Source organism: Mastigoproctus giganteus, chromosome 2 (genome assembly GCF_048544385.1).
Source record: "Mastigoproctus giganteus isolate SK-2022 chromosome 2, ASM4854438v1, whole genome shotgun sequence".
Taxonomy (NCBI): Eukaryota; Metazoa; Arthropoda; class Arachnida; order Uropygi; family Thelyphonidae; genus Mastigoproctus; species Mastigoproctus giganteus.
In genome coordinates, this window is record NC_143576.1 from 162586911 (window position 1) to 162613790 (window position 26880).

At 36.1% G+C, this 26880-nt stretch overlaps 1 protein-coding gene across 2 annotated transcripts in view; it reads left to right on the forward strand.

Annotated features, from left to right (window-relative positions):
- LOC150089715 (small ribosomal subunit protein uS11) overlaps positions 1-26880 on the forward strand; it is a 107729-nt gene that overhangs the window by 65559 nt on the left and 15290 nt on the right. For both annotated transcript variants that reach the window (XM_090368757.1, XM_090368758.1), the window contains exon 4: positions 6147-6223. In XM_090368757.1, coding sequence (XP_090224883.1) covers positions 6147-6223 — 77 coding nt within the window. The remainder of the gene's footprint in view (positions 1-6146; positions 6224-26880) is intronic.

Consider the following 26880-nt stretch of genomic DNA (forward strand, 5'->3'; position numbering starts at 1 on the left):
CGCCTTTGTGTTTACAAGAAATGGCAGTCGGACGTGGAATCACCCCAGCTGAACACAACACGATAGGAATGAAGAGAAGATTCTGAAAATGTATTTGTTTTTTATAACAGTGAAGGGGAAACACATTTCACCATAATAACGTAAAATTCCAGTTATCGGTATTATCATAAATGCAATTAGATCGAGTTTACTATCAGTTTATAACAGATTCCAATAGCAGGAACGCAACTGGAAATTGTTTTTATTGTTTTATGGTAGTAACCCCCAGAAATGTGCTTTAGTAAAACGTGAGCTAGTTAGGTGTAGAGTTGTCTCTGCCTTTACGGTGTTGTTTATTCAGTTGCTACATGCGCACAGCTTTGTTTATGTGTATCAAGCGTACCTCCTCATTTTGTAATTGTGCTTTATATTTGCCTAAAAATGAGTAAAATACTTAAAAGTTGTGAAAAGGAAGCGTCCTGGTGAAGACACTACAGATTCAGAGAGAAAAAGAAAAGCAATATTGATAAACAGAGGCGGACTGGGTCAAAAATTCTTACCCGGGAAAATTTGTAGTGGCCTCATACTACCGTTTATGGCCAAAATCCCACCGGCCTCCAACCCACCGTGGATTCCCTGGTAAGGCTTATGGCCAGTCTGCCTCTGTCGATAGAGAAAAAATATGAAATTGTGAAACACTTTGGAGCGAAATGAAAGACCATGTGATATTGCACGTGCTACAGGCCTAAATGAGGCAACGCCAAGAATTACAAAGAATGTGGAAAAAATAAAAACAACTTTCATAGCAAGAACAACCCAACGTGCAATTAAAATCCATTAGATTAAGACATAAAGACTTGGAAGAGATGGAACAGCTGTCATCTGTTTGGATAGAAAATCAAACAAAAAACAAGTTTGCTTACGATAGAAGCAAAAGCATTAGCAATATTTTATTACGATAATTTATTGTGTTTGGTAATGTTGTGATTACAAATGTGTGTTCAATCTTGGGTGGTCTACACCTAACCCTATTTTTCCCATAGGGCCTGGTGTTTATATTGCACGATTTTGCATTGCACGAGGGTTTCTAGGAACACAACTATCGTGCTTTATGAGGACTGACTGTGTTGTATATGCTCCCTGATCATCCCTGTTGATTAACCTAACACACCCTCACAGGTGAGTTTAATTTCAAGGTTGCTGTCTAAGTTGCCAACCTATAAGTACTTTTAATGTGTCAAGGAGACAGAAAATACTTCTTGAAATCAGACTAATTTCTGTAAATTGTAATTTTCATAAAATTCATGTAAAGGAAGTTTGTTTCAGAAGTAGAGGGGATAAATTACAAAGAAGAAAAGTTAGTTCTATGAGTTTGGAAAGTGAATACATGCTTGCTGCATGAGTACTGACTGGTTTGGAAGGGAGGGTATTACAGATTCCAGTTGAGAGGAAGTGTTCATGGAGCTATTTATAGAAAGGGCATGCAACAGAAACTGAAAATCCATGAGAGAGAGTGTTGGAGGGGTCTTTGTAAGAGATGGATCATTAATTAACTTGATTGCTTTGTTTTCCATAGTCTAGAAGTTTGAGCCAGTTTTTGGGTGCACTAACACAGATGTGTAAACAATATTCTGTATTAGTGTAGAATTGAGATTTGTACAGAGTGATTAGTTGTTTAAAAGAAAATTAATGCAAGGAGCATAAAAAGGAAGAACTTTTGTTGCAGAAGAAGAAGAAATATTACTGTTGTGCTTGTGCCAAGAGAAATAGAAGTTTAATTCCTAATAGAGATGCATATTTTCTAGAAATTGACTGTTAGCAAAGAAGAGCATAGAATTGGTACTCTGATTTGCCAGAAATAAAATAGGTCTGATTTAGAAGGGTTGAAGTTCTAAGTTTAACTTTGCCCCATTGGACAATTACCTGCAATTTAAGAAATTGCTAGATAATTGCAAGATATTCAAGAAGTTGGAGCTGTTTGTGCAGGGCGAGGTTTCCGAAGCTGGAAACTATAGTATGATGTGTTGTCATTAACAAAACTATAAATAAAATTTCCAGTCAGTGGGAGAAAGAATTGAATCTTAACTTGTCCTATGTTTAGGACACCCCCCCCCCCCCACAGCTGCCTACTATATGTGGTCTGTTTATATATACAGCAGACTCGATTAACCGGCACACTTCAAGACTCCAAATTTAAAAAAAAAAATCAACCAGAAATCAAAAAATTTAAGTAATAACTAGAATAGGTATAAAGAGATAATTTTGCAAGAAAAAAAAAAAAAGAGACCAAATGTTTAGTTTGTTTTAGTGCGTCGCGTCGATTGTTGTGTTCCGTTGCAGTGCAAAAGGGCAAATTTTGTTTCATTATTTATGTCAGGGATGTCCGATTTTTTTTTTTTTTTTTTTTTTGTTGTTGTTGACACGCTTCTTGATTAGACCGGGGTTCGAGCCTGTGACCACCAAATACGGAGGATGCCGAAAGGCCAGGGAATGACAACTGCATATCTCCGGAGCAATATGGCCTTAGTTGCTAACGCTCCTAAAAACCAAATAACAAACAAACATGTCGGGGACTTTTGTATTTTTGGATTAACCGGGAAATCGATTATCCGGGATTTGTTTTTTACCATCTATCCTGGAAAATCAAGAGTCTACTGTGTATCATTTTATTTAAGAATTAAAAGCTATGTGTATTTTAGTGCAAATGGATCATTTATACACAGCTAATTATAGATTAGCAAATTTGCAATAGCGGCATCGTTTAAGTTACATCTCATATTGTGAATACCTTCACGACGAGTTGCCATGACATTGCACTACTACGAATAAGTAATGCTTCACCCGAAGAAGACTATTGTTACTTATTCTCAGTGGATACCACCACCCAGACGGCACTGTTTCAGGGCTATTTGGCCCTTCTTCTGTGGGTTGGTGGGTAGGAACCCAAATGATGTAATGATGACAAAACAGTTGTGAAGTATATTTCCACAATATGAGAGATGCGTGATGGTGTATGATATAAGTTAAGACTCTAATACATTAAGGGCTTAAGCCCTGAAATGGTGCCGTCTGGGTGGTGGTATCCACTGAGAATAAGTAACAATAGTCTTCTCCTTCGGGTGAAGGAGATCTCTTTCGCAGCTTGAGGCATTAAGCCCTTAATGCATTAGAGCATTGAAAGCTAATAACAGTTATTATGATCTGAGATCAGTGACTTCCTTTGAGATTTAGAAGTCTGATTAGAGCAAAAAATTGCAGCTGCTGTTGTAATTCATATTCATTGCCAATTGCATATGATCATAAGTTACAAGTGTCATCTTACATGGTAAGGACAACTGCATATTCAGAAAAGTTTATTTTAGCTTGAAAGTCTGCAACAGAAACTGAAAATAAAATGTACAAAGAAATTCATTTTGGTAAGTAATGCAATAACAGAAATATACTGTATGTTGGGTTTTGTTTGTTTGAAATACATTGTCTGCTGTCATAATGTAGTTTCAAAAGCTCTGCCAGGATTTTAAAGTAAAGTGAGAAGTTAACTTTAAAATTTAAGCTCATATGAATGCTTTGCAAGAACTCTAATGGCATATAACATTTAAAGACCTCATGTATAATATATGGATGGAAAAATCATAGATAGGCTAATGTTTGAACCCATACTATAGTGGTAAACAATCCTGTGAAGTGTCCTCTGTTTTCTTCTAGCTTAGTTACCTGATCTCTCTCTCTCTCTCTTTTTTTTTTTTTTTTTTTTTTTTTTTCTCCCCTTGACTATCAAAAGTTGACAGCTGTGCACACTGATGTGATGCATAAAACTTTAAATAAATCTGCAAATTGACCATTTCAAAAATTCTTATTTGCAATAATTTATGCAATGGTGAATTTATATCTCTTTTTTTTAATGAAATTTTTGGTGTCATTGTCAGGTGCTTTGGTTGACATGGAAGTGACAAGATGTAATTTGCTACTTTCTTTATTTTTAATACTCTTATGTAAGTGGAATCATGATTTTATTATATTCACGTGATATTTTTATTTCTTACAGTTAAATATTAAATTCGTTAATTTCTCTCAGTGAAAAAAAAAAATCAGTTTTTTGAAAAAAATCTGTAACTAGAATTGTGCTATACTGCAGAAGATTGTAGCACCATCATAATAATTTTAGGCAACTTGGGATTTGTACATTTATTATTACAGATTGAAGTTTAATTTTGCTTCTTTTTTTGAATCGTGATCAGGAGATATGAAAAATTATTCAGTTTTTCTCTATAAAACTATTGGGTTAAGATTTAGTTGATGGTGCACCCTTCAAAATGGCGGCGAGGAGAAGAGGGGGAAAAGCAGTGATTGGCGGATTGTGACTCCGCCCACTCACTGCGTTCCCGCTATTCTCCTCGGCAAACGGTACTAGGTGACACGTGGGTGGCACAGCAACAAATACGGCGGCTGAAAACAGGATAAATCCAATAATTTCAAAAGTTCAAGTTACAAAAATACGGTTTTCGTGGATCCCAAAGTATCACGTGATATTTGAATAAGTCGGATAGAACCGAAAAGGAAAAGGGGGGGGGGAGGTAATTTTTGCGAAAGAAAAGGAACGGCAAATGAACAATTATTAAAAATAAAACAAACAAAAATGCACGTTTTTCTAAGCTATATTTTACAAGCATTAACAATGAGATTGGCTGAAAATGAAAAAAAAAAAACAGTAATTTTTAAGGAAATTTAAATAGGGGGATTATTATTTTTAGCGCAAATGGGGGGATCATTATTTTATTTTTTTAATTTTTTTCTGGGGGCTTGCCCTCAGACCCCCGTTTCTGTGGGGCTTCTGCCCCCACACCCCCGATATACGTATTATTCAGCCTTTTCCAAAACCAAACAACTTTTCTTTTTTTGTTTTATAATTACGCATTGATAAAATTAAATAATATGCTAATGAACCACGTGACATTTCTAACAGCGAAATTCATAACACGGGTGGCACGCGTGCCAGATGTTTCCATATGTTCAGGAGAACCCATGACACTGGGCGGAGTCAGCACCCGTCAATCACTGCTGTGTCGGCGAGTGTAGAGAGGGTGCACCGAGTACTAAATCTTAGCCAACTATTGCATGCCCCGGTATGGGTTGTTATAGTGATTTACGGTTTCTGATGTGTATTCTGTAGAATATCAGGATTTTTAGAGTAAACCACATTTTGTTACCAGTTACAATTTCTAAAGGAATGTTTTCCCTTCTGACTCATATAGTGTCAGCGACTCAGCAGCTTCGTTTTTCTGAAGTTTGTGGGCATAATGTCAGTTAAATATTAGGAAACAAACTGAACCTTTTAACCAAAGTGGTGAATTATTACATATCTTCCATAGTTCCAGGCTGTAGTAACAACTTGCTATGTATATGTGATATCTTCCACACATGGTTTTACTATTGATTTTGGGTGAGTGACTTCGTGATTAATTGTGACATATCTTTCTTCTTATTCCCTTTGTGTTTGACCCATTGTCTGCTTTAATCAATAATTGCCCTTTTTATTAATAATGACATTGTCGATAAAATTGCCCCTTTGGACAATTTTAGAATGTTTATGAATATTTTCTTTTCCTGCTCCTCCATTAAAGATGCTACAAAAGCCCTTTGTTTATAATGAACCTTGCTATAGTCTGGTGGGAAGAGAGATATAAGTAGATTGTACTAATTTCTTACAAGTTTTCAGCCCTTTTAAAATTTGAAATTTTGGCTGAATGAGAGATTTTTGGATAAAACTTTTGAGTGACCCTTGTATTTACTGTCATTTTTGTTTGACATAAACTTCATTTAAAAAGCGGTATATATTTCAGTTCTTGTGAAGTATTAACAACATCACTGCACCTAAGGGTTACACAAAAAGGTGCATTGTATGGTAAATGTTTTATGCTGACTTCAAGGCAGAACTAGACAAACTTTTGGAGCAAATGTTTTTTTTTTTTTTTTCTCTCTCTCGCTGATGCTGTATAAGCTTTCTTTCTTGCATCATGTGCCTCTGCTAATGCTAATGACTTGTTTCAATCGTTATATAAGAAAATTAACAGTACAGTAAACAACCAAATTACATTGTCATAAATTTTCCTTTATAACTGAAGGTTTTCATAACAAAATGTCATAAATCTTTTTATTTTTTAATTCAGAACAAAAACACCTGGACCAGGTGCACAATCAGCCCTTCGTGCCTTGGCTCGCTCTGGAATGAAAATAGGGCGTATAGGTAAGATTTGGATTTCTTTAATTTTTTACCAATATGTAATTAAGTGTAGTAGTATTAGCCTAGGTTTTTAGTGGTTACAATGTTGCTTCACTCATTCAATACCAAGCTTGCATACAGGATGGTTATAAATTAACATGTTATTGGAAGAGCTTATTAATTTTTTTATTCCTGACAAATGTCCCAAAATTACTGCAAGATTCCATCAAAAATGTTATTTGGTTGGCATATTGCAGTAATGGCAAGCCTTCCAACTGCCTCCCAACCTGTTTTGAACTCTGCCAAATTCAGAAGAGGATGAGAGGCAGTTGAGGATTTTCCAAGGTCTGGCCAGCCACCTGAAGCAGTTGCCATCATAGTGGAAAATATTTTAGAGAATAGAAGAATTAAAGCATACAAACTTGTAAAAGTATTTAACATTTCAACAATAATACATGAGCACTTGACTTGTATCAAAGGTGTACCACCTTACACCAAAGTTTGGTGCAAGAAGGTTTCCTAGAATTCATGACAAATATTGAGGGTGGAATAGACAGATTATTAGAATGGATGAGCAAATGAAGTGGGTAGTGTTTGTTTGGGTATGCCATGTAAGTAAGCTTACCTATGTGCATCATTTTGCTAATAAAGAGAGTGCAATTATGATATTCTTTAAATAAAAGAGAGAGAGAGAAAAGCATGGTTATTTGCTTAATTCTCCTTCTAAGGGATTATATGACCTGCAAATTTTAGACCATGCCCCAAATGCATTGTATGCTGAAGGCTGAATCTTGTTGGTTTTAGAACTACTATTCTACTATGCTTAACAAAACATTGTCACTTGTTTTTGCATCCATAATGGTTTTCAGCCAATCATTAACAGACATGACAGCAGGTTCGATATAAATTTCAAAATGTTTTGTAGAAAACCAACTGTAGAACAGTACTTCAAAAAATGCTGGTGTGGCATAATTTAGAAGCTTCATGACATGTAGAGTTATTGTGATTTACAAATAATCTTGTTATCTTTAATCTTGCATGTTTCGTCATTACACTTGATAATTTGACATCTTTTTGTGTGATATGTGGGGCCCCTTTATTTAAGATAAAGCATCAGCCACAAACAATAATAAATAAAAAATAAAACACTTCACCCATCCATACTCTCCAAAGAATTTGTCTAGTTCTTGAATTTATTCAAACCCCCCTGCTGGCTGAAGACAAATTTCCATACATTTATCCGGTAACCATTCTTCCTGAATTTGAATTTATGCCATTAGCACTGAGCATGCTTGATGAATTCAAAGCCTTAAATATCTCAGTCAAACCCACCTTGCCTAGGGGACTAGTCTCCAGATGTTGTAATTTGAAGAACTGATAACCCCCCACAGAGCAGGATGGGCACTCTGACCGGATCCCCCTCCTATTACCCCCTTTCACTCAGGTGGGTGCCTTCATCATTGACCCCCCCTTCTCCCATCCTTCTACTGCTTTTGCCCTTGCGCTTCCTATCTCCCCACTACCCCCTTCTAACTTTCATTCCCCCCCCCCCTTCTTCTTAACTGAGCTCTCCCTGTTTTGTAGCGTTGGCTGCCACTGGGTCCAGCCTGCCTCCTCGCTGGTCGGTAAACTATAGGTTTACCGACCAGCAGCATGAGGAGCTGGTTGGTACACATGCCTTTAGGCTAAGAGGTCGGATGAACAACACAACCCCACACTTTACGTGAACACCAACTGACACAAATCTGGCCTTTACAGAGTGTTGTTTTCGTCACATTGCTTGATGTGCAGTGGGGGGGGGAACCCTGGAGCCACATTACAATTAATACTATACACTATTCTAAACAATTCTGGAACTAGTGGTCATAAATTGAAATTACAGGGCTTGAAGTTTAGATTAGATTGTAGGAAGTTTTCTTTTAGCCAGCAAGTTGTTGATGGCTGGAACAAGTTGCCCTTGCAGATAGTTGAGGCTGACAGTTCGAATAATTCAAGGGTCCTGCTGGATACTTCCCTCTGTGAAGAGGGAAGCATGTAATTTGTATATTCTTATCTACTTGGTTGATTTTTTTTTTTTTTTGCCAGTGCAGCAAAAACCTGTGGCTTCCTTGCACTACATGGTGAATACTATTATTAATATTTTCTTTGCTGCTGTTCTTTATATTCTTTGCCTGAGACTTCTCATAATCTGCTTTGATTTGCCTACCTCATTTGTGACTTTATTAGACTTCTGTATCACCTGATAATTTATATGCATCCCATGCATTTTTATTCTCTGCCACAAGTTTCATCACTTCATCTGACATCCTTTTAGGTCTAAAACTTTAAAAATATTTCTTAGTTGGCATGAAAAGTTTAGTAGCTTCTATGATTATTTTCCTGAGTTCTCATTTAGAATTTTCTGTTGGTAAACATCATCAGTCAGTCTCACTGCATAGAATTTAAATTCTTTCTGCAATAACCGTATTTGCCCTTATGAAAGCAAAAACCTTTACCCTTGACAGTAGTTGTCTTTAATTAAATTCCACATTAGTGTACTATGATCTACGTTACCCAGTGGGTCTTCAGCAGATTCTTAAATCTTGAAAAATTGCAGATCAAGATATTACTTTCTCTTGTTGCCTCTCTAACATGCTGCTGTGCAGAAGGCAGTTGTCCAATAAATCCACAAGATTCTAGCTAGTGCGTTAGTGACCATCTCACAAGTTCCAGGCAATATCTAGAAAGTTAAAAATTCCTTATAAGACACTGATTTACTGGCTCACTTGATAGAGCTGTTTGATGTATTCATCACATTCATTATGCTATTCACTATAGCAAACTCCTGTTCTCATTTTTGTTTTCCCAGTGTTTGTCACACCAAACTGACTCAAAATTGCATTGGCCACCCATGTAAACGGGTGCATTGCTTTAAATTTTATGTGCTTCTTAACTAAGAGCACAGCCCCCTCCTATCCTGTCTGTCATTTCTGTACACATTGTACACCCCATATTCAAATTCTGCATCTCTTATATGAGCGACGCCACATCTGATATCCCAACAATGTCTGCATTTGATGGCTTTACCAGCACTTCAAATTCATCAAATTTATTTACTTATTCTCCTTGCATTGGTGTATATGCTGGTATATGTGCACACGTGCTTAGGCTTGGTTACCATAACACAGTTCATGTATTTCCTTGTTCCTTGGTGACCTATACCAGGCCTCAAACCCCCTATCTTTCTTTCTGGTCTGCTGCATGTTCCAGCAGAAGCAGTGCAATGATCATTTTACCTGCAGCTCTAGTTAATCTCTTAGTTTGTTTATCTCTCCCCCCCTCCCCAACAGACTAGCAGTTTTCTGACTCACCTATCATTTCCTCGATAGCATCAGCAAATATCGTTTCACCCTCTTATATTTAAGTGTTGTATCCCATCCCTCTAAAAACGCTCCCTCCTGTTAACAGAAACCAAACTGAGAAACATTCTACCATATGATCTTTGCACATTTTCTCCGTGACTGAATTGATTTACAAGGCTCTCTCAACCCCCTCATTGTGTCTAAACATAATTGCAGACACTTAAATTCAATCCTGAATCGCAACTTTTTCCCAACATTGCCCTGTGCTTGTTAAGTAAGTTCATCTCTTAATACCATTATTGCCAGCATGTACAACAATATCACCTTTTGTGCTCTTTAAAGATGATATCTTCTCTACAATGTCATCTATTTTTTTGCTGCTAGCTGACATACCCTGGTCCTATTCCATCTACGTATCTTGTGCGATATATTTCCCATTTTGTTCATAGAATGTAATTAGAATATTGTTTGCAGAATTTTTTAAATTTATATTAGAATATAATACTTTGGCAATGATGAATGGAACTTGCCCTCTCTGAGTGTGCTCTTGTTGATAAACTAGTTCCAGAAGGCCTGAGCCATTTAAGTGTTTTATTTTTGTAGTAGCAGAAAATGTGTATTAAGATGACTGAGATTGATAATTTGTTGCACTGTTTAAATCAGAGCATGCACTGATTCAGAAACCCTTGACAGTTTTGTCAGTACCACTAAAACATCTTATTCCGTTAATTTCCGAGGGCGTCGCCACATTCTTTACAATCCAGTAGGTATAATATGAACATTTTCTAGAAATTTCTGGAAACAGCTGTTTTTTCCCTTTCAGAATATAGGCCTGAAAAATATTTTCATTTTGAAGGGAAAAGTGCTACTGCAGTAGCACTGGATACAGAATCAGAAAGGAATCTGCTGGTGATAATAATGACGTGAATTATTTTAATTATACAATCCTTATTTTAGTTGTTAATGTTGAAAGTAATAATTTACAATGACATCAAAAGATGGGATATTTATATTAGAGGGAAAATTGTTTCTATTAAAGCATTACTTATTTAAATTAGAAGTATGAAATTAATGAATATTGTTATTCATTAGCGATATTCTTTTGATATTATCTGAAATATCAGGCAATATTAAGTCTCTATAATCAGTAAGACATCATTGCTAGTGTGACTGATAAGTTCCTTCAACTCTCAGTGGAGAGCACTAGCATAATTAATTGTTACTTTTCTGGGGATTTCTAGAAATTTGGTAAAGTCTGAAAAGTTGGCACATTTTTAAAGCTGCTGTCTCTGCCACTTCGGTAGTATATAGAACTGTTGCAAAGGCAGTCTCCAGATAGAGTAGCACAAAGAGTTGTGTGCTACTAGGAGTAAGGAGGAAAATATTTCTTCTTTTGCACATAGAGCAAAAAAGGACTAGCTGTAGCTTTGATTATATACTTAAAAGCATCCTTAGTTTTATCATAATACAGCCACTTATATAACGGTTGCATTCTGCAGAACTCTACGTAAGTTGGAATTTCCTTAAATGCTTATACAGCACTTGCAACTTTGAGTGCTGAATTTGATTGAAGCAAAAAAGAAATGTTCGATGAACATGTAAATAGAATTATTTATTCAATTTTTTTATCTCATGCAGGAAAAATTACAAAAAGAGAGAGGAGACAAGCATAACACCAGCAAGTTTTACCTTTTGAGCATAGTTGACAGAATTAACTTTAACTCTCCATCTGATAAGCATGCCGCTGCAGACATTGAAGGCTGTGTAGATTTAGAAGGGGTTTTTTCCAATACATCACAAAATTTCTCTGCAGTTGCAGAATCGGCACTGCCGACTTCACTGCATACTTTAATGTTTTGGAAACCAGCACAGTGCTTGAATCTATTAAACCACCTGTTGCTTGCCACGAACTTGGCTTGGGGTTCGCCATACTTATCCTTAATATCTTCATAAACACTTTTTGCTTTTGCTTGAATGGCCATTGGACTCAGGGGACTTGCTTCTGAATCTGATTTTCCATCCATATTATTAGAAATAGAAAAAGCATTCACTGCTGAAGCAGCGAGACTTAATTTTCATTCCCTTTCCCTTCACCATTGTAATAAGTAAATAGGAATGAAGAGAAGATTCTGAAAATGTATTTATGTTTTTTTATATGATTGAAGATTTCAGTAAAGGGCAACAGATTTCACCATAATATTGTTTCACCCTCTTATATTTAAGTACATCCCATCCCTGTAAAAACGCTCTCTCCTGTTAACAGAAACCAAACTGAGAAAAATTCCACCCTATGATCTTTGCACATTTTCTCCATGACTGAATTGATTTACAAGGCTCTCAACCCCCTCATTGTAATCCTGAATCGCAAACCCACAGAATTCCGGTTATCGGTATTATCGCAAATGCAATAAGATCGAGTTTACTACCTGTTTATAATAGATTGCACTAACAGAAAAGCCCAATAAACTGGAAGGTGCAAATTGTTTTTATTGTTTTATGGTAGTGACCTCCAGAAATGTGTTTTAGAAAAATATCACAAAGGCATTCAAAATTGATTCTTATAACAGAACATATGACAATGATGAAAGTGTAGTGCAATTTCCATTATAAAAATGACCTTTTAGAGAGATAAATAGCTTAGTTATGTAGGGAAAATTTCAACTTCCGAGATCTTGGAATGAATTGCCAAACAAAACAACGTTATTGGGTTCACATTACGATATTTTCACGTACCTCCATTTATTCCTACGGAATACATGATTTTTTTTAAGTTTGCACTGGCCGGCAAAAACTTACGCAAAGTTGAATTTCCATAAGTCAAGTATTACAGAAGCCGGGGAGTGGCTGTACAAAGTTTGGAAGATTCCAGTTGCCATGATGAAAGGGGGAAAAAAAAAAAAATTTTTTTTTTTTTTCTGGCACCTAGTTGCCAAGCTATCTTACCACTCCATTATTTGCAAATATTTATTCTCCTTTGAAAATGGACATACAATGTAATTTCACTAGATTATTTAGTGACTATTTATTAATTTCCACTGGAAATGAAGCTACACAGTAATTGTGATATGTCAGTATCATTTATCTGACTACAGGTTGTATGAATATATTATGCAAAAAAGTTATGAGGGTACTTAGTCTTGTTTGGTTAGGTTTAAACTTTAAGTTTACTTAACCATGAACACGACTTGTCAAAAAGCATTACTCAACTTGGGCTAAGGTGATGACTACAATGGTCTCGGACGGTTTTTAAATTCTATTCAGTGAGACCAACTGATAGTATTTCCAACACCAAATTCTAAATGGGAAGCATTCAGGGAAGTAATCATAGAAGCTACTAGGCTTTTTATATCAACTAAGATACTGTTCAGTGCTTAGACGTAAATGGATGTTGGGTGAACTCGTGGAGCTTGTGGCAGAGAAGAAAAATACATGGGATACATATAATGTACCTGGTGATAGAGAGGCCTACAGCAGATAAACTAGTCTGCAATCAAGTCAGAGGAGGTTAGGCAAGTTAAGGCATATTATGAGAAGTCTCTGACAAAGATTGCAAAGGAAATGCAGCAGAGGCTACTTTACTTATGTAAGCAGTAGATGGAAGGGGAAGAATCACATTGTTTTGCTAGATATTAATAGTTTCACTGTTGGTGATCCTGCTGAGGTTGCTAATGAACTGTATAGGTATTTTGTATCTACTTTCACACATGTGAAGTTTTTAGGGATCAGGATGCTAGTGTATCAAATTCTAATAGGAAACATTTATTCAATCCATCCACTTCAACAACAGATGGAAGCCTGTTCCAACAATCAACCACCACCTGTTGGCTGGCTGAAGGCAAACTTCCACAAATCTATCCTGCAACCATCTTCCTCAACTTGAATTTATGCCCACTCATGTGTAGTCCCAGCAAGTGGAAGAATGCCATTAACATTCAGCTTACTCAGATCTCCCAGCAGGTGCCTAGTCTCGAGATGCTGCAATTTGCAAAAGTGAAGACTTTCTAAGTAAGAGTACCCTTTTGTTCCCTTCACCAGTCTGGTTGCCCTTAATGCCACATTGCTCCAGTTTGTACAGCATTCTTTTATGTGTAACAATATCAAAAGCACTCTGGCATATAATGTTGGAGTGCTTCATTTCTGCAAATTATGGCATCTGGAGACTAGGCTTGAGGTGTTAAGGCATCTGACTTGTCTTTTGGCGGCTCATTTGAAGTTGGTTATACATTTTTACATGAACAGTGGATGGATGTCCTTTCATTGTTTTGAATATTGGCATGATGTTTTATAACTTGTTTCATAAGCATTAAAATTCATATACCATATTTCTTCAATTCAAAGATGCCATTGATTGTAAGATGCACCTTAATTTCAGAAAAAAAGCTTTGATTAAAAGAGTTTAACTTCATTGTAACCGTTTTGTGTCAAAAATTCTGAATACACAATTTGTTGTAGCTTTCCTTTTGGTGCATAATAATAATTAAAAAAAAACTTTGAAACAGGATTTTTCCTTTTAACTAGTTAATATGATAAATATTTACTTTCATTGTAAATCTCCATACGTGTACCCGAGAAAAAATTATGTCAAAATTCTTCACTCTTTGATGGCATTTTTATTTTAAATCTACAAGGGTTTGTCAAAGATTTCTGAGAACAGGGTATATAAAATGTATTAATATATTATAGAATAAGTTATTTTGATAACTTAATGTCTCGTAAAAAAACAGAAAAAATTGTATATCAGTGTCTTATGTAGTTTCTACAATTTAAATTTTTTATGTTTAGGTGGAAGAAGAATAAATATCCAAGAAATCTGAGCACCTTCAGTAATCAAATTTTTTATCAAACAGGGCAGAAATACTCAAGAACTGTATGAAAGAATGACAATGTTTGGAAAAGTTTCACCCAGTTATGCTGCTATTGCAAAATGGTCGGCTGAATTCAAAAGAGGAGGGGAAGCAGTTGAGGATGATACAGGGTGTGGCTGTCCATCTGAAGCATTTGTCATTGTTTAAAAAAATTTTTTAGAAATCAGAAGAATTAGTGTCTGAACTTAAACGTACTTAACACTTCTCATCGAAGCATTTTAATAACACATAAGCATTTGGGAATGTCCAAAGTTTGTACATGATGGGTTCCAGAAACTTCTCCATTCGTGACAAACAGCGAGGGTGGAGTTATCAAAAGTGAAATTAAAGTTAATCATTCCTAATTCAGGTTTTTATCTCATTTAGTGACTGGTGATGAAACTTGGCTAGCTTTTTATGATCTTGAATCCAAATTAGAAAGCATAAGGGATTTCCAACCCTGAAGAAGTTTTGAACCCAAGCTTGGCCGCAGTTGTTTGGGACAAAAGGATTGTTATTAATTTATTAGTTTGCACCTAAAACCACAATAACCAGAAATTATGCCAAATTAAAAAGCTTAAGTTCTAGAAAAAATACATACAAGGAAGGTTGTGGTCATTAGGTCGTCTTCCATATGATAATGCACCTGTGCGCAAAGCATGGGTTTCAATTAAGCCACCCACAATACAGCCTAGATCTGGTCTCAGTTGACTGTTATAGGTTGAGAAACCTCAACCTATAATATGGAACTCATTTAAAAGATGATTAAGAGCAAAAGGCAACTGTGGAAACTTGGTTTGCCCAACTTCGGGTTTTTTTTTTTTTTTTTTTTTTTTTTTGAAGGATTAAACTCTTTCCAGCTTAAATGCAATAAATATACACAGGGTGAATATTTTATTTTATTTTTAAAAAAAAAAAAAGCATAGAATTTTGTACTTGTATCTTTTATATTCTGTTCTTAGTTTTTGATCATCCTCATGTTATAAACAACTGTGAAAATTTGTTTTTTATATTAAAGATTTATTTTTAAATAAAATCTCCTTTAACATGTTTTAGGCAAAAATGTCTATGAAGAATGGTATAATCTTCAGTCTGAAAATCCTTGTCAGTTTTTTACTTAGACAACACAAATTATTTATGAAACCAAAGCCAAGAAACTGGTGGCAAAATGAGTCTGGTCATTTTAAGTGTCAGTAGCAATGATTGGGTTTTGCCATCAAATTTGATGGCAAAACTGTATACTTGCAAACCAAAGGCACCCCTATGGGTAGCCCCACTAGCTGTGTCTATATGATGACTTGTTAGTATTCAACTACCCTACATTTATACTAGTATTTGACTTTTGACTTTTCAGTCAAAAGTCATAATCAACATATATAATAAAAGAGATGCTTTTAACTTTAATGTAGTCAGTTTTACCCATTGGCACTCTAAAAAAAAGTGTGCTAACATAATACTCTCCCAGTGCATCAGAATTGCAACAGTATGCAATTACAACTGTCTCTTTTCTGACAATATCCAACTACTTCATAATAAATTGCTATCCAATAATTTCTCTGCAGCTTTCCTCTACAATCATTTCACAAAAGCAATAAATATTATAAAATTCAAAAAACTTATGAACTACAACTTTGATATAAACAACATATTGGCTATTTGATTTCATATTACTTTCAGGCCTATACGTAATGTACAGTTATATACTCCCTAGCCTATGTTGTGTCTTACGGTGTAGAAAGCTTGTGCCCACAGATTGGCTATCTACGGGGGTATTGTGTTTTGTTATGTCCTGTTTTGTGGACATTATTTTTATTTCAATTTTTCTTTCTTTTTACATTTCTTCAATAACAATACCAATACTGACTTAAACACAAGGCATTTGTCCAGTCATCTGTCCAGGGACCGACTTTGGTATAGGTTTTGCAACCCTGGACAGCCCGAGCACACAACCATAGTAGTAGTAATAGCAGTGGCATTTGATGCAAGAAAGCAAGTGTATGAGCTTATGCAGCATCAGCCAAAAAAAAAAAAAAAAATCACACCATTCCCTCCAAATGCCTGTCCAGTTCCTCCTTAAATTTATTCAACCTATCAACTTCCACAACGACAGATGGAAGTTTGTTCCAGCAATTAACCACCCTCTGGCTAAAGGCAAATTTGTGCACATCTAATCTACATCTGTCTTTTCTTAATTTGAATTTATGCCCCCTTAGGTTCGTAATCTGAACAAGTGGAAGGATCCCATCAGAATTCAGCGTGCTCAACCCATTCAAGGCCTTATATACCTCAATCAGATCACTGCGCAGGTGCCTAGTCTCCAGCCACTGCAATTTGCAGAATTTAAGCCTCTCTTGGTAAGAGGATCCCTTCATTCTCCTCACCAATCTTGTTGCCCTTCTCTGTACACGCTCAAGCAAATCTACATCCTTCCAAAAATGAGGCCTCCAGACCTGTATGCAGTACTCAAGGCGTGGCCTGACCATTGCCTTATACAGAGGGATAATCACCTCCTTTTCCCTGCTAGCAAAATTCCTATATATCATTGACAAAACCCCATGACCTGCCTTGACAGCCTGTCTGCATTGCTCAGAAAACTTCATGTGACTGCACAATTACTCCCAGGTCTTTTTCATTTTCTACCACCTTAAGTGTAGTACCACACAGTTGGTACGTTTCTCTTGGGTTACTTCTACCCATATGCAGCACTTTGCATTTGTCAAGGTTAAACTTCAGTTGCCACTTCTTAGCCCATCTGCCCAAATTATCTAGATCTTGTTGCAGTAGCACACTGCCATTACTGTCATTAACAACCCTGCCAACCTTTGTATCATCTGCAAACTTCGACATTAAGCCTGATATACCTTCATCAATATCATTGATAAATATACAAAACAACAGTGGACCTAACACCGAACCCTGTGGGACTCCACTAATAACATTAGTCCAAGAAGAGCAGCACCCATTGATTACCACCCTCTATCTTCTAGCACTTAGCCATCCTTTTATCCATTGTAGCAACTTACCCTTAATACCATTCTGCTCCAATTTGTACAATAGTCTTCCATGCGCAACAGTGTCAAAAGCTTTCCTGAAATCCAAATATATGATATCAAATTTATTTTTTGCATCCAGTTCCTTTGTAACCACATCATAATATCCTATCAGATTTGTTAGACAAGACTTTCCCTTAACAAACCCATGCTGTGTCTGAATTATTGCTGCTTGTCTAGATGATCCTGCAATGCATTTTTAACCAGTGACTCCATTATTTTACCCGGAACAGAAGTTAAACTAACTGCTCTGTAATTACTCGTGTCACCCTTCGATCCCCCTTTGTGAATTGGGGATACATTTGCACATCTCCAGTCCGTGGGAACCTCCCCTGAGTCCAAGGACGCTCTCATAATTATGGCTAAGGGTTTGCTTAGTTGCTTTGCCACCTCCTTTAATATAACTGGATAGATCCCATCCACCCCAGGTGCTTTTCTTATGTTTAACTTCAACAATTCCTCCTCCACTTTGCTTTCAGTTATTACAAAATCATTAAGTATCCTGCTACAATTTGATAACCTTCTGCCATTTTCAAACCTTAATAATTCCTCATATGTGAATGTAGATGCAAAATACTCATTCAGTTTGTTTGCTATCTGAGCAGGATCATCAATGGTCGAACCATCGATGTCAAGTGGACCAATCAGATTCATCCCCTTCCTTTTAGAGTTTATATAAGTAAAGAAATCCTTGCTGTTTTTCTTAGCATCTTTTGCCAAGGATTTCTCGTAATCTGCCTTAACCTCCTTTGTGACCTGATTACAGACTAGCTTATATCTGCCATAGGCTTCTGAGTTGCTTGATAATTTATATGCATCCCATGCATTTTTCTTCTCTATTACGAGTCTCATTAGTTCATTAGATAACCATTTAGGCCTAAACCTTGAACAGTATTTCTTAATAGGTATGAAACTTTTAGTAGCTTCCACGATTAATTCCTTGAATTTCTGCTGTCCTTAATAACTACAACTTATTTCTTGTATATGATTAGGCTGGCTGAAAGCAGTATCGAGATGTTATTCCTATGCTATCGCTTCTTTTTTCTTCTTAAACAAAGTTGTCTTTTCTACAGTACCTTGTTAGTCATTGATTCTCCCTTTGCTGGCACTTTGCCTCATTTGTTGAATTGCTTACTTCCCCGTCACACAGGTACGGTTCACTTTGACCAATTCATACTCCCCCCCCCCCCCCCCACCACCACCACCACACACGCACGCACGCTCAGGGTAACTTCAACTTATATAAATATATTCATCGCCAAAATCCGTAAAAAAAAAAAAAAAGCTTCTCGTATATGGCGTGTGTAATAGAAAATTCTTCTCGACAGCCAACTATGAGTTAATTCGATTAACTCAGAAATTTTGTTACTTGCATAATTCGGTATATTATATGAGTCAGCGCTCTGCGTAAATCCGCAGTAGTGGCACAGACAGTGCCATGTACGTTGTATTTAGTAATTTGTTACGTGTTTTTTTTTTTACAAAAAAAGAACCTAAAACATGGATAAGAAGCGACCAGTGACTGAAGAAGAGCTTGAGCTCTATGCTAATATGAGTGACTCGGAATTCGAAGAGATTTTTGACGAGCCGTATGATTCTGGTTCCTACAGTGACAACTATGAACCTAACGATTCAAGTGAGGATAGTGAAGATGAAGCCAGCTCCTAGCCTGAAGATAATCCTAATTCACTGCAGGCAACTACGTCAAATAATGACAATTTGTGGAGTGAAATAGCACAAGATCCTCCACAATTTATTTTTGAAGAGAACATTGATTTGAAAATGGACACAACAGAACTTAGTGTACAAAAATTGGTAGAGATATATTTTTCTGAAGAATTCCTTACATTATTAGTCAAACAAACTAATTTATACGCTTTGCAAGAAATTGAAAAATGTGGACAATTTCAAAAATCTGCCAGGTCGGCAAGATGGAAGGACACTGACATCTCAGGAATGAAAGTGTTTCTTGGACTTTTGTTACAAATTGGTCCTTGTTCTTTTCCTTAAATAGAGCATTACTGGAGTACAAGTGCATTCTACAATGTTATGTTTTGATGATCATTTATGAGTTGAAATAGATTCCAGTTGATATTACAATATTTTACTTCGCAGATAATTCATTGCAATCTGCTGAGAGGCTATACAAGGTAAGACTGATTTTGAATCATTTCAGTAATGTTATGTGCAATAATTACATACTGAATAAAAACATCTGTATTGATAAGTTGATGTTGTGGCGTGTGAGATTAAATTTCTGCCAGTACATAAAAAATAAAAGGCACAAATACGGAATCAAACTTTATGAACTGTGCGAGTCCAATGGCGTTGCTATGAAAATAAAAAATTACTGTGGTAAATCAGAAACTGAACAAAACATAGGTCATACTGCTGAAGTTGTTCTATATTTGCTTGAGAACTTCTTCGATAAGTGATATGTATTGTGTATTGATAATTTCTATAATTCTGTTGCTCTGACGAAATTATTATCTGCTTGAAAAACTTGTCGTCGAACATTGTGCACCAACAGAAAAGAAAATCCAATAGATTTGGTGATGTGATAATTGAAGAAAGGGGAAGTTGCATGGCAACAAAATGGCCCTGTTGTAGTATGTAAATGGAGGGATAAAAGAGAAGTTCTCGCTATTTCTAACAAACACGTTGAAGTGGTCGAGGTACGTAACCAGAGTGGAAAAATTTCAATAAAACCAAACATGATTTGAGATTACAATAGTGGAATGTCGGCATAGATCAATCGGATCAAATTCTCTTGTATTATTCAGCGCTAAGAAAAACCATCAGACGGCCGTCATGAAAAAAATTTCATTACATATTTCAGAAATATATATACATAACATATACCTCCTTTTCTGTCAAGTAACAGGTTCCACCATAAAATGTCTACAATTCAGAGAAACACATTTTGAATCTTTGATTGGAGAAAAAATTCTAAACGTTCCAAGGAAGATTAGGTCTGAACATGAAATTCATTATTAAACTGATTGCTAAATACAACTAACATTTGTATCGATTGATTTATTGTAAACTCCACTGACCTGGTGGTTGTTCGAGAGTATAAACAAGAACAGCTTTACTTTATTCATCAAAAATTTGAAAAATTTTCATATTGTTCAGAATTAGATGTGCTGATACTGAATTACATTAAAGACAGTCGGACAGGGTGTATGTCTTTAATATTCTGATACAGAATAGAGCAGAAGTAAACCAGTGTCAGTTTGAATGTATATATTAATAATAATTAAAATTCTGAATTTGGCAGTGATGAGTGGAACTTGCCCTCTCTGAGTGTGCTCTTGTTGAATTTATTCCACAACTGAGCCTTGCAAATCAGATCCTAGAAAACAGAAAAATATGTGAGATGATTACAGTTGACTATTCATTGTATTCTTTATAGTCCTGATTCGTCCCCCCCTCCACTGATTCAGTTAACCATGGGGGGGGGGGGCAAAATTTGGAAGATTCCAGAAAATAAAAAATAAACGGTTCATAAATTTTGAACCGCCCGCCAAGTGAGTACAGTCAGTCCTTGTATAGCACAATAGTGGTGTTCCTAGAAATCGTGCAATATAAATAACAGGCCCTATGGAAAAAATAAGGTTCGGAGCCGACCACCCAAGATTTGAACAGATTTGTAACCAAAACATTACCAAACACAATAAATAATTGTAGTAAAAATATTGCTATTGCTAATGCTTTTGCTTCTATCGTAAGCAAACTTGTTCTTTGTTTGATCTTCTATCCAAACAGACGACAGTCGTTCCATCTCTTCCAATTCTTTCTTGATCTAATAGATTTTGTTACACTTTGAGTTGTTCCTGCTATGAAAGTTGTTTTTATTTTCTCTGCATTCTTTCTAATTCTCTATGTTGCCTCATTTAGGCCTGTAGCACGTGCAATATCACATGGTCTTTTATTTCACAAATTTATATTTTTTCTCTGTCGACAGAGGCAGACTGGCCATAAGCCTTACCGGGGAACCCCAGTGGGCCGGAGGCCGGTGTGATGACTTTGGCCATAAACACTAGTATGAGGCCACTACAAATTTTCCCGGGTAAGAATTTTTGACCCAGTCTGCCTCAGTCTATTGATATTGCTTTCCATTTTCTCTCTGGATCTGTAGTGTCTTCAAAAGGATGCTTCCTTTTTGCACTTTTAAGTATTTTACTCATTTTTAAGGAATAAAACACAATTACAAAATATTACAAAATAATAAAAAAATTACAAAATATTACAAAATAATAAAACAATTACAAAATAAGGCATGCATATAGCAACTGAATAAACAACACCGTTAAGGCAGAGAAACACTATTAACACCTCACTAGTTTATATTTTACTAAAGCACATTTCTGGAGGTCACTACCATAAAATAAAAATTTCCAGTTGTATTTCTGCTAATGGAATCTGTTATAAACTGGTAGTAAACTTGATCTATTATTACCATATTTAATGTTGGTAATGCCTTACCGTGTGTTTATTTTATCAATTAAACTTTATTATACATATGTATGTACAAGAAAATCACGTTATATATGGGATCAGCAGGTGTTCGCTTATATCTGCGGTTTCAGCCTTCTATGGTAGGTCTTGGAACGTATCCCCTGCGGATATAGGGGTCTTACTGTACTTAGAAATGGCAAGATAGCATTACTAACCAGGGGTGTTGGCGGGCGAGCATCCTTGCCCACCAACTCCCTGATTCAAACCACGTTTTAGTAAATGACTGCTTTAAATGAAGACTGAGCTATGTTAAAGACAGTCAGACAGGATGTGTCTTTAACTTTAATATCCTGATACAGAATAGATCAGAAGTAAATCATTGTCAGTCTTTCAAGATTCTAATATATATTATTATTAATTAAAATGACATATTTGGCGGTGATGAGTGGAACTTGCCCTCTCTGAGTGTGCTCTTGATGAATTTGTTCCATAACTGAGCCTTGCAAACCAAGAAAACAGCAAGCTGTGTGAGATGATTACAGTTAGCTGTTCATCATATTCTTTAGTCCTGAATAGATCAGAAGTAAACCTTTGCCAGTCTTTCAAGATTCTTATATATATTAGTTTTAATTAAAAGGACATATTTGGCAATGATGAGTGGAACTTGCCCTCTCTGAGTGCGCTCTTGTTGATGAACTAGTTCCATAACTGAGCCTTGCAAACCTAGAAAACAGCAAGATGTGCGAGATGATTACAGTTAACTACTCATCATTTTCTTTAGTCCTGAATTTTTTCTTTAGTCCAGAAGTAAACCATTGCCAGCCTTTCAAGATTCTAATATATATTAGTATTAATTAAAATGACATATTTGGCAGTGATGAGTGGAACTTGCCCTCTCTGAGTGCTCTTGTTGATGACCTAGTTCCATAACTGAGCCTTGCAAACCTAGAAAACAGCAGGATGTGCGAGATGATTACAGTTAACTATTCACCCTATTCTTTAGTCCTGAAATTGCAGAAAAGAATTACAAATCCTTGCCTGCCCACCAATTTGCCTGTTACAACCATTTTTTAGTAAATGACTACTTTTAGACAATTTTGTATATGAGTAAAAATGAAATGATTTTGGATTATCCATTTTTTCAGCTGTTTATCTCACCAACACGGTCATCAAGAAAAGACGATACTTTTGAATATATTTTTTTTTGATGTATTAGGCTTGTGTCAGTGAGTGTGTTATTATTAATCGGAGTTATGCTTTTTAGCCAGTTAGTAATTTAGTAATGCATCCTAGTGGGAAAATTCTGTAGGTAAGATAGAGTTCATTACTGAGCACTTTTTTTTTTTTTTTTTTTTGTGTGTGAAAATGTTTTGTCATTGGCATTAAAGTGAGATTTGGTTGCAGAATAAGTTAGGTTACTAACCTTGAAACTTAGATCATTGTGGACCTAGACAACTAAATCTTACATTAAACTTTGTGTAAAAATATATACTTATGTATATATTTTACACAAATATACATTGCTCACCATTTTAAGACCTAAGAATTTTTTCATCTTGTTTTGTTTTGTTTTTGAGTTATTGAAAAGTAATCTTTCAAGATAGTATTTTACAGCAAACATGCTTCCATATTGAGGCATTCTTACAGAGAAACCAATTTGTTGTCCCATATTAAACTGTCAACAAAGAATTGCCTAGATATTTAATCAGTCTCCAGTATACACCTGTGGTATTAATAAGAGTGATATGCTAACCACTTTCTTTGTAGTTTACTGTGTAGTGTAATTAAATGTCTTTTAATTGAAGGAGCAAAAATATTTGAAACGGACAGTGGTGCTTATATGGTGAATTTCTTAAGTACAAATTTAAGATGAAAAATAAATGGAAGGCAGCTTACGTGCAAGATATGGTATTTGCTATTCCAATTCAAGGCTGTGCAAAGGTACTTGGATGCCTGGATGCAAAAGGCATTTGGAGGCTTCGTTTATTTATGTTGAGAGACTTTGATGACTCCTTTGATTGGGGGGGCCCTGGTGTATCCAATGTACTCCCCCACACTTGAACAGCCCTGTTCAAATTGCTTAATTTAAAGATGTGCACTGTTATATTTATTTATATTTTTTTATGAAATGGATTATTACATGATATGGTAATCTTTTTTTTTTATCAGCATCAGAGTTTTTGTTTAATATTTTTATGTTGAATTGGTAATTGTGCAGCTGTGTACGTTCACTGTTTTACTTGTAATAGCTTGTTTATATTCCTTAGGTTAGTTTTGTAACTCATCCTGCCATATGTGTTTCATCTCTGATAAATTGCTTTGTGTATCATTTTTAAACAATAAACAGATATTGATTGATTGATATGAAAAATAGATTTTTATATATAAAAAAATCAAAAATTAAATGCAACTAGGCATACTATCATAACAACTTGAAATTATCTATTTAATATCGATGTAGTACACCATAGATACACTGTGCTGCCACTTTATTAGGTACACCTACCTAGTAGCATGTTGGCCTCCTTTAGCCTTCAAAACAGCCTGAATTCGTCTAGGCATGGATTGAACAAGATGCTGAAAACATTGTAAAAATGGAGTACCATGCAGACATGAGTGTGTCACGCAATTCCTTGAGATTCGACGGAGGTGTAGGACTGCAACGAACAGATCTTTCCAGCTCATCCCAAAGATGTTCAATAGGATTGAGATGTGGAGACTGAGCGGGCCACTGCAGCAAAGAAAAGTCATTGTCATGTTCCTGGAACCATTCCATAGTGATTAGGACTTTGTGCACTGGCACATTATCCTGCTCGAAGTAACCATCTGACTGAGGATAAACTGTCAACATGAATGGATGCACTTGGTCAGCAATGATGCTTACATACGATGTGGCATTCAGGCGTGAATCTGTGGGTATCAGTGGATCCAATATGTGCCAAGAAAACATTCCCCACTACCTTGCATAGTAGTCGTCAGACATGACGGATCCATGGATTTGTGTTGTTTTCGCCAAATTCTGAGCCTTCCATCAACATGATGCACCAGGAACTTCGACTTGTCAGACCAAGCAACTGTTTTTCAATCCTTGATAGTCCAGTGCTGGTGTTGCTGTGCCCAGAGGAGGCGTGCTCTCTTGTTCTTCATTGATAACAAAGGTATGCGATGTGGCTATCGGCTGTTGTTTATTTTGTTCTGTGCACCAAGGTTGTATTCTGATGTGATATGCGATAGTGTGGCCCATCTGTTTGCTTGCACAATTCTAGCCATCCTCCTGACTTTTCTCATTAACAAGCGATTTTCTTCCACAGGAGTGTCTTTCAGAGTGTCTTTCTGTTTGTTGTGCCATTCTCGATACACCCTGTGGTGCATGGAAAGTTCAGAACTGCCGCTTCAGAGATGGTTTATCCAGCATGTCTTGCACCTATTACCATGCCACATTCGAAGTCAGTTAGATCACTCCTTTTCCCCATTCTTGCTATGGTTTGTACACTTAACTGATACTAGAAAGGTTGTTCTGCTGATTTATAACCACAACTGTGGTCATGTGACTCGAAACGTTGTGGGGCAAACCATTTGTGTGCGCAGCAGGGGTGTATCTAATAAAGTGGCAGCATAGTTTAACTCTTAAAGATAAAACTATGAAAGTAGTGTAAAAGGCATCAATTCATCATACTATGATCATCCTTCACAACTAGTTACCATGTACAGTACTCCCCGACTTACCTAAGGGTTGCATTCCGCAGAACTCTACATAAGTCGGAATTTCCTTAAATGCTTATGGAGCACTCACAAATTTGATGAAGCAAAAGAGAAATGTTCGATGAACGTGTAAATAGAATTATTTATTCAATTTTTTTATCTCATGCGCAGGAAAAATTACAAAAGTGTACAAAAATTATAAAATTACAAAAAGGAGAGAAGAGATGGGCATAATGTCAGCAAGTTTTACCTTTCAAGCATCGTTGCCAGAATTAACTCTCCAGCTGATAAGCATGCTGCTGAGGGCTGTGGAGATTTAGAAGGGGGTTTTTCCCAACACATCACAAAATTTCTCTGCAGCTGCAGAATCGCCACTGCCGACCTCACTGCATACTTTAATGTGTTGGAAACCAGCATGATGCTTGAACCTATTAAACCACCTGTTGCTTCCCATGAACTTGGCTTGGGGTTCGCCATACTTATCCTTAATATCCTCATAAATACTTCTTGCTTTTGCTTGAATGGCCATTGGACTCAGGGGCACTTATTAATAATAGCTTTTCCATCTTTAATATAGCACCTGAACACTGTTTTGTGATCACTATTGATCCTTTAACGAATTCTTTTATACGCACACTGTCCCTTAAAATAGTATTCACTGTTGAAGCAGCGAGACCTAATTCTGTGCAATAGATAACAAACTTTGTCCCGCTTCGTACATCTTAATCATTTTCGTCTTCATATCTAGATCAGTTTTGTTTCATTTCCTAGCACTGCCAGCACTTGCACTTTTGGTTGGTCCCTTTCCCTTCACCATTGTAATAAGTAAATAGGAATGAAGAGAAGATTCTGAAAATTTAATTATGTTTCTTATATGATTGAGGATTACGGTGAAGGGGAACTCATTTCATCATAATACCATAATGTAAAAACAGACAGAATTCCAGTTAACGGTATTATCGCAAATGCAATAAGATTGAGTTTACTACCCCTTTATAATAGATTGCATTAATAGTAAAACCCAATAAACAGGAAAGTGCAAATTGTTTTTATTGTTTTATGGTAGTGACCTCTATAAATGTGTTTTAGAAAAATATCACAAAGGTGTTCAAAATTGATTCTTATAATGGAACATATGATAACAATGAAAGTGTAGTGCAATTTCAATTATAAAAATTACCTTTTAGAGAGATATAGCCCAGTTATACTGTACAAAGTGTACTAGGAAAGTTATTCAATACACCTCTCCATCCTCCGAAACCAATCTTTAAACCAGTTCTGCC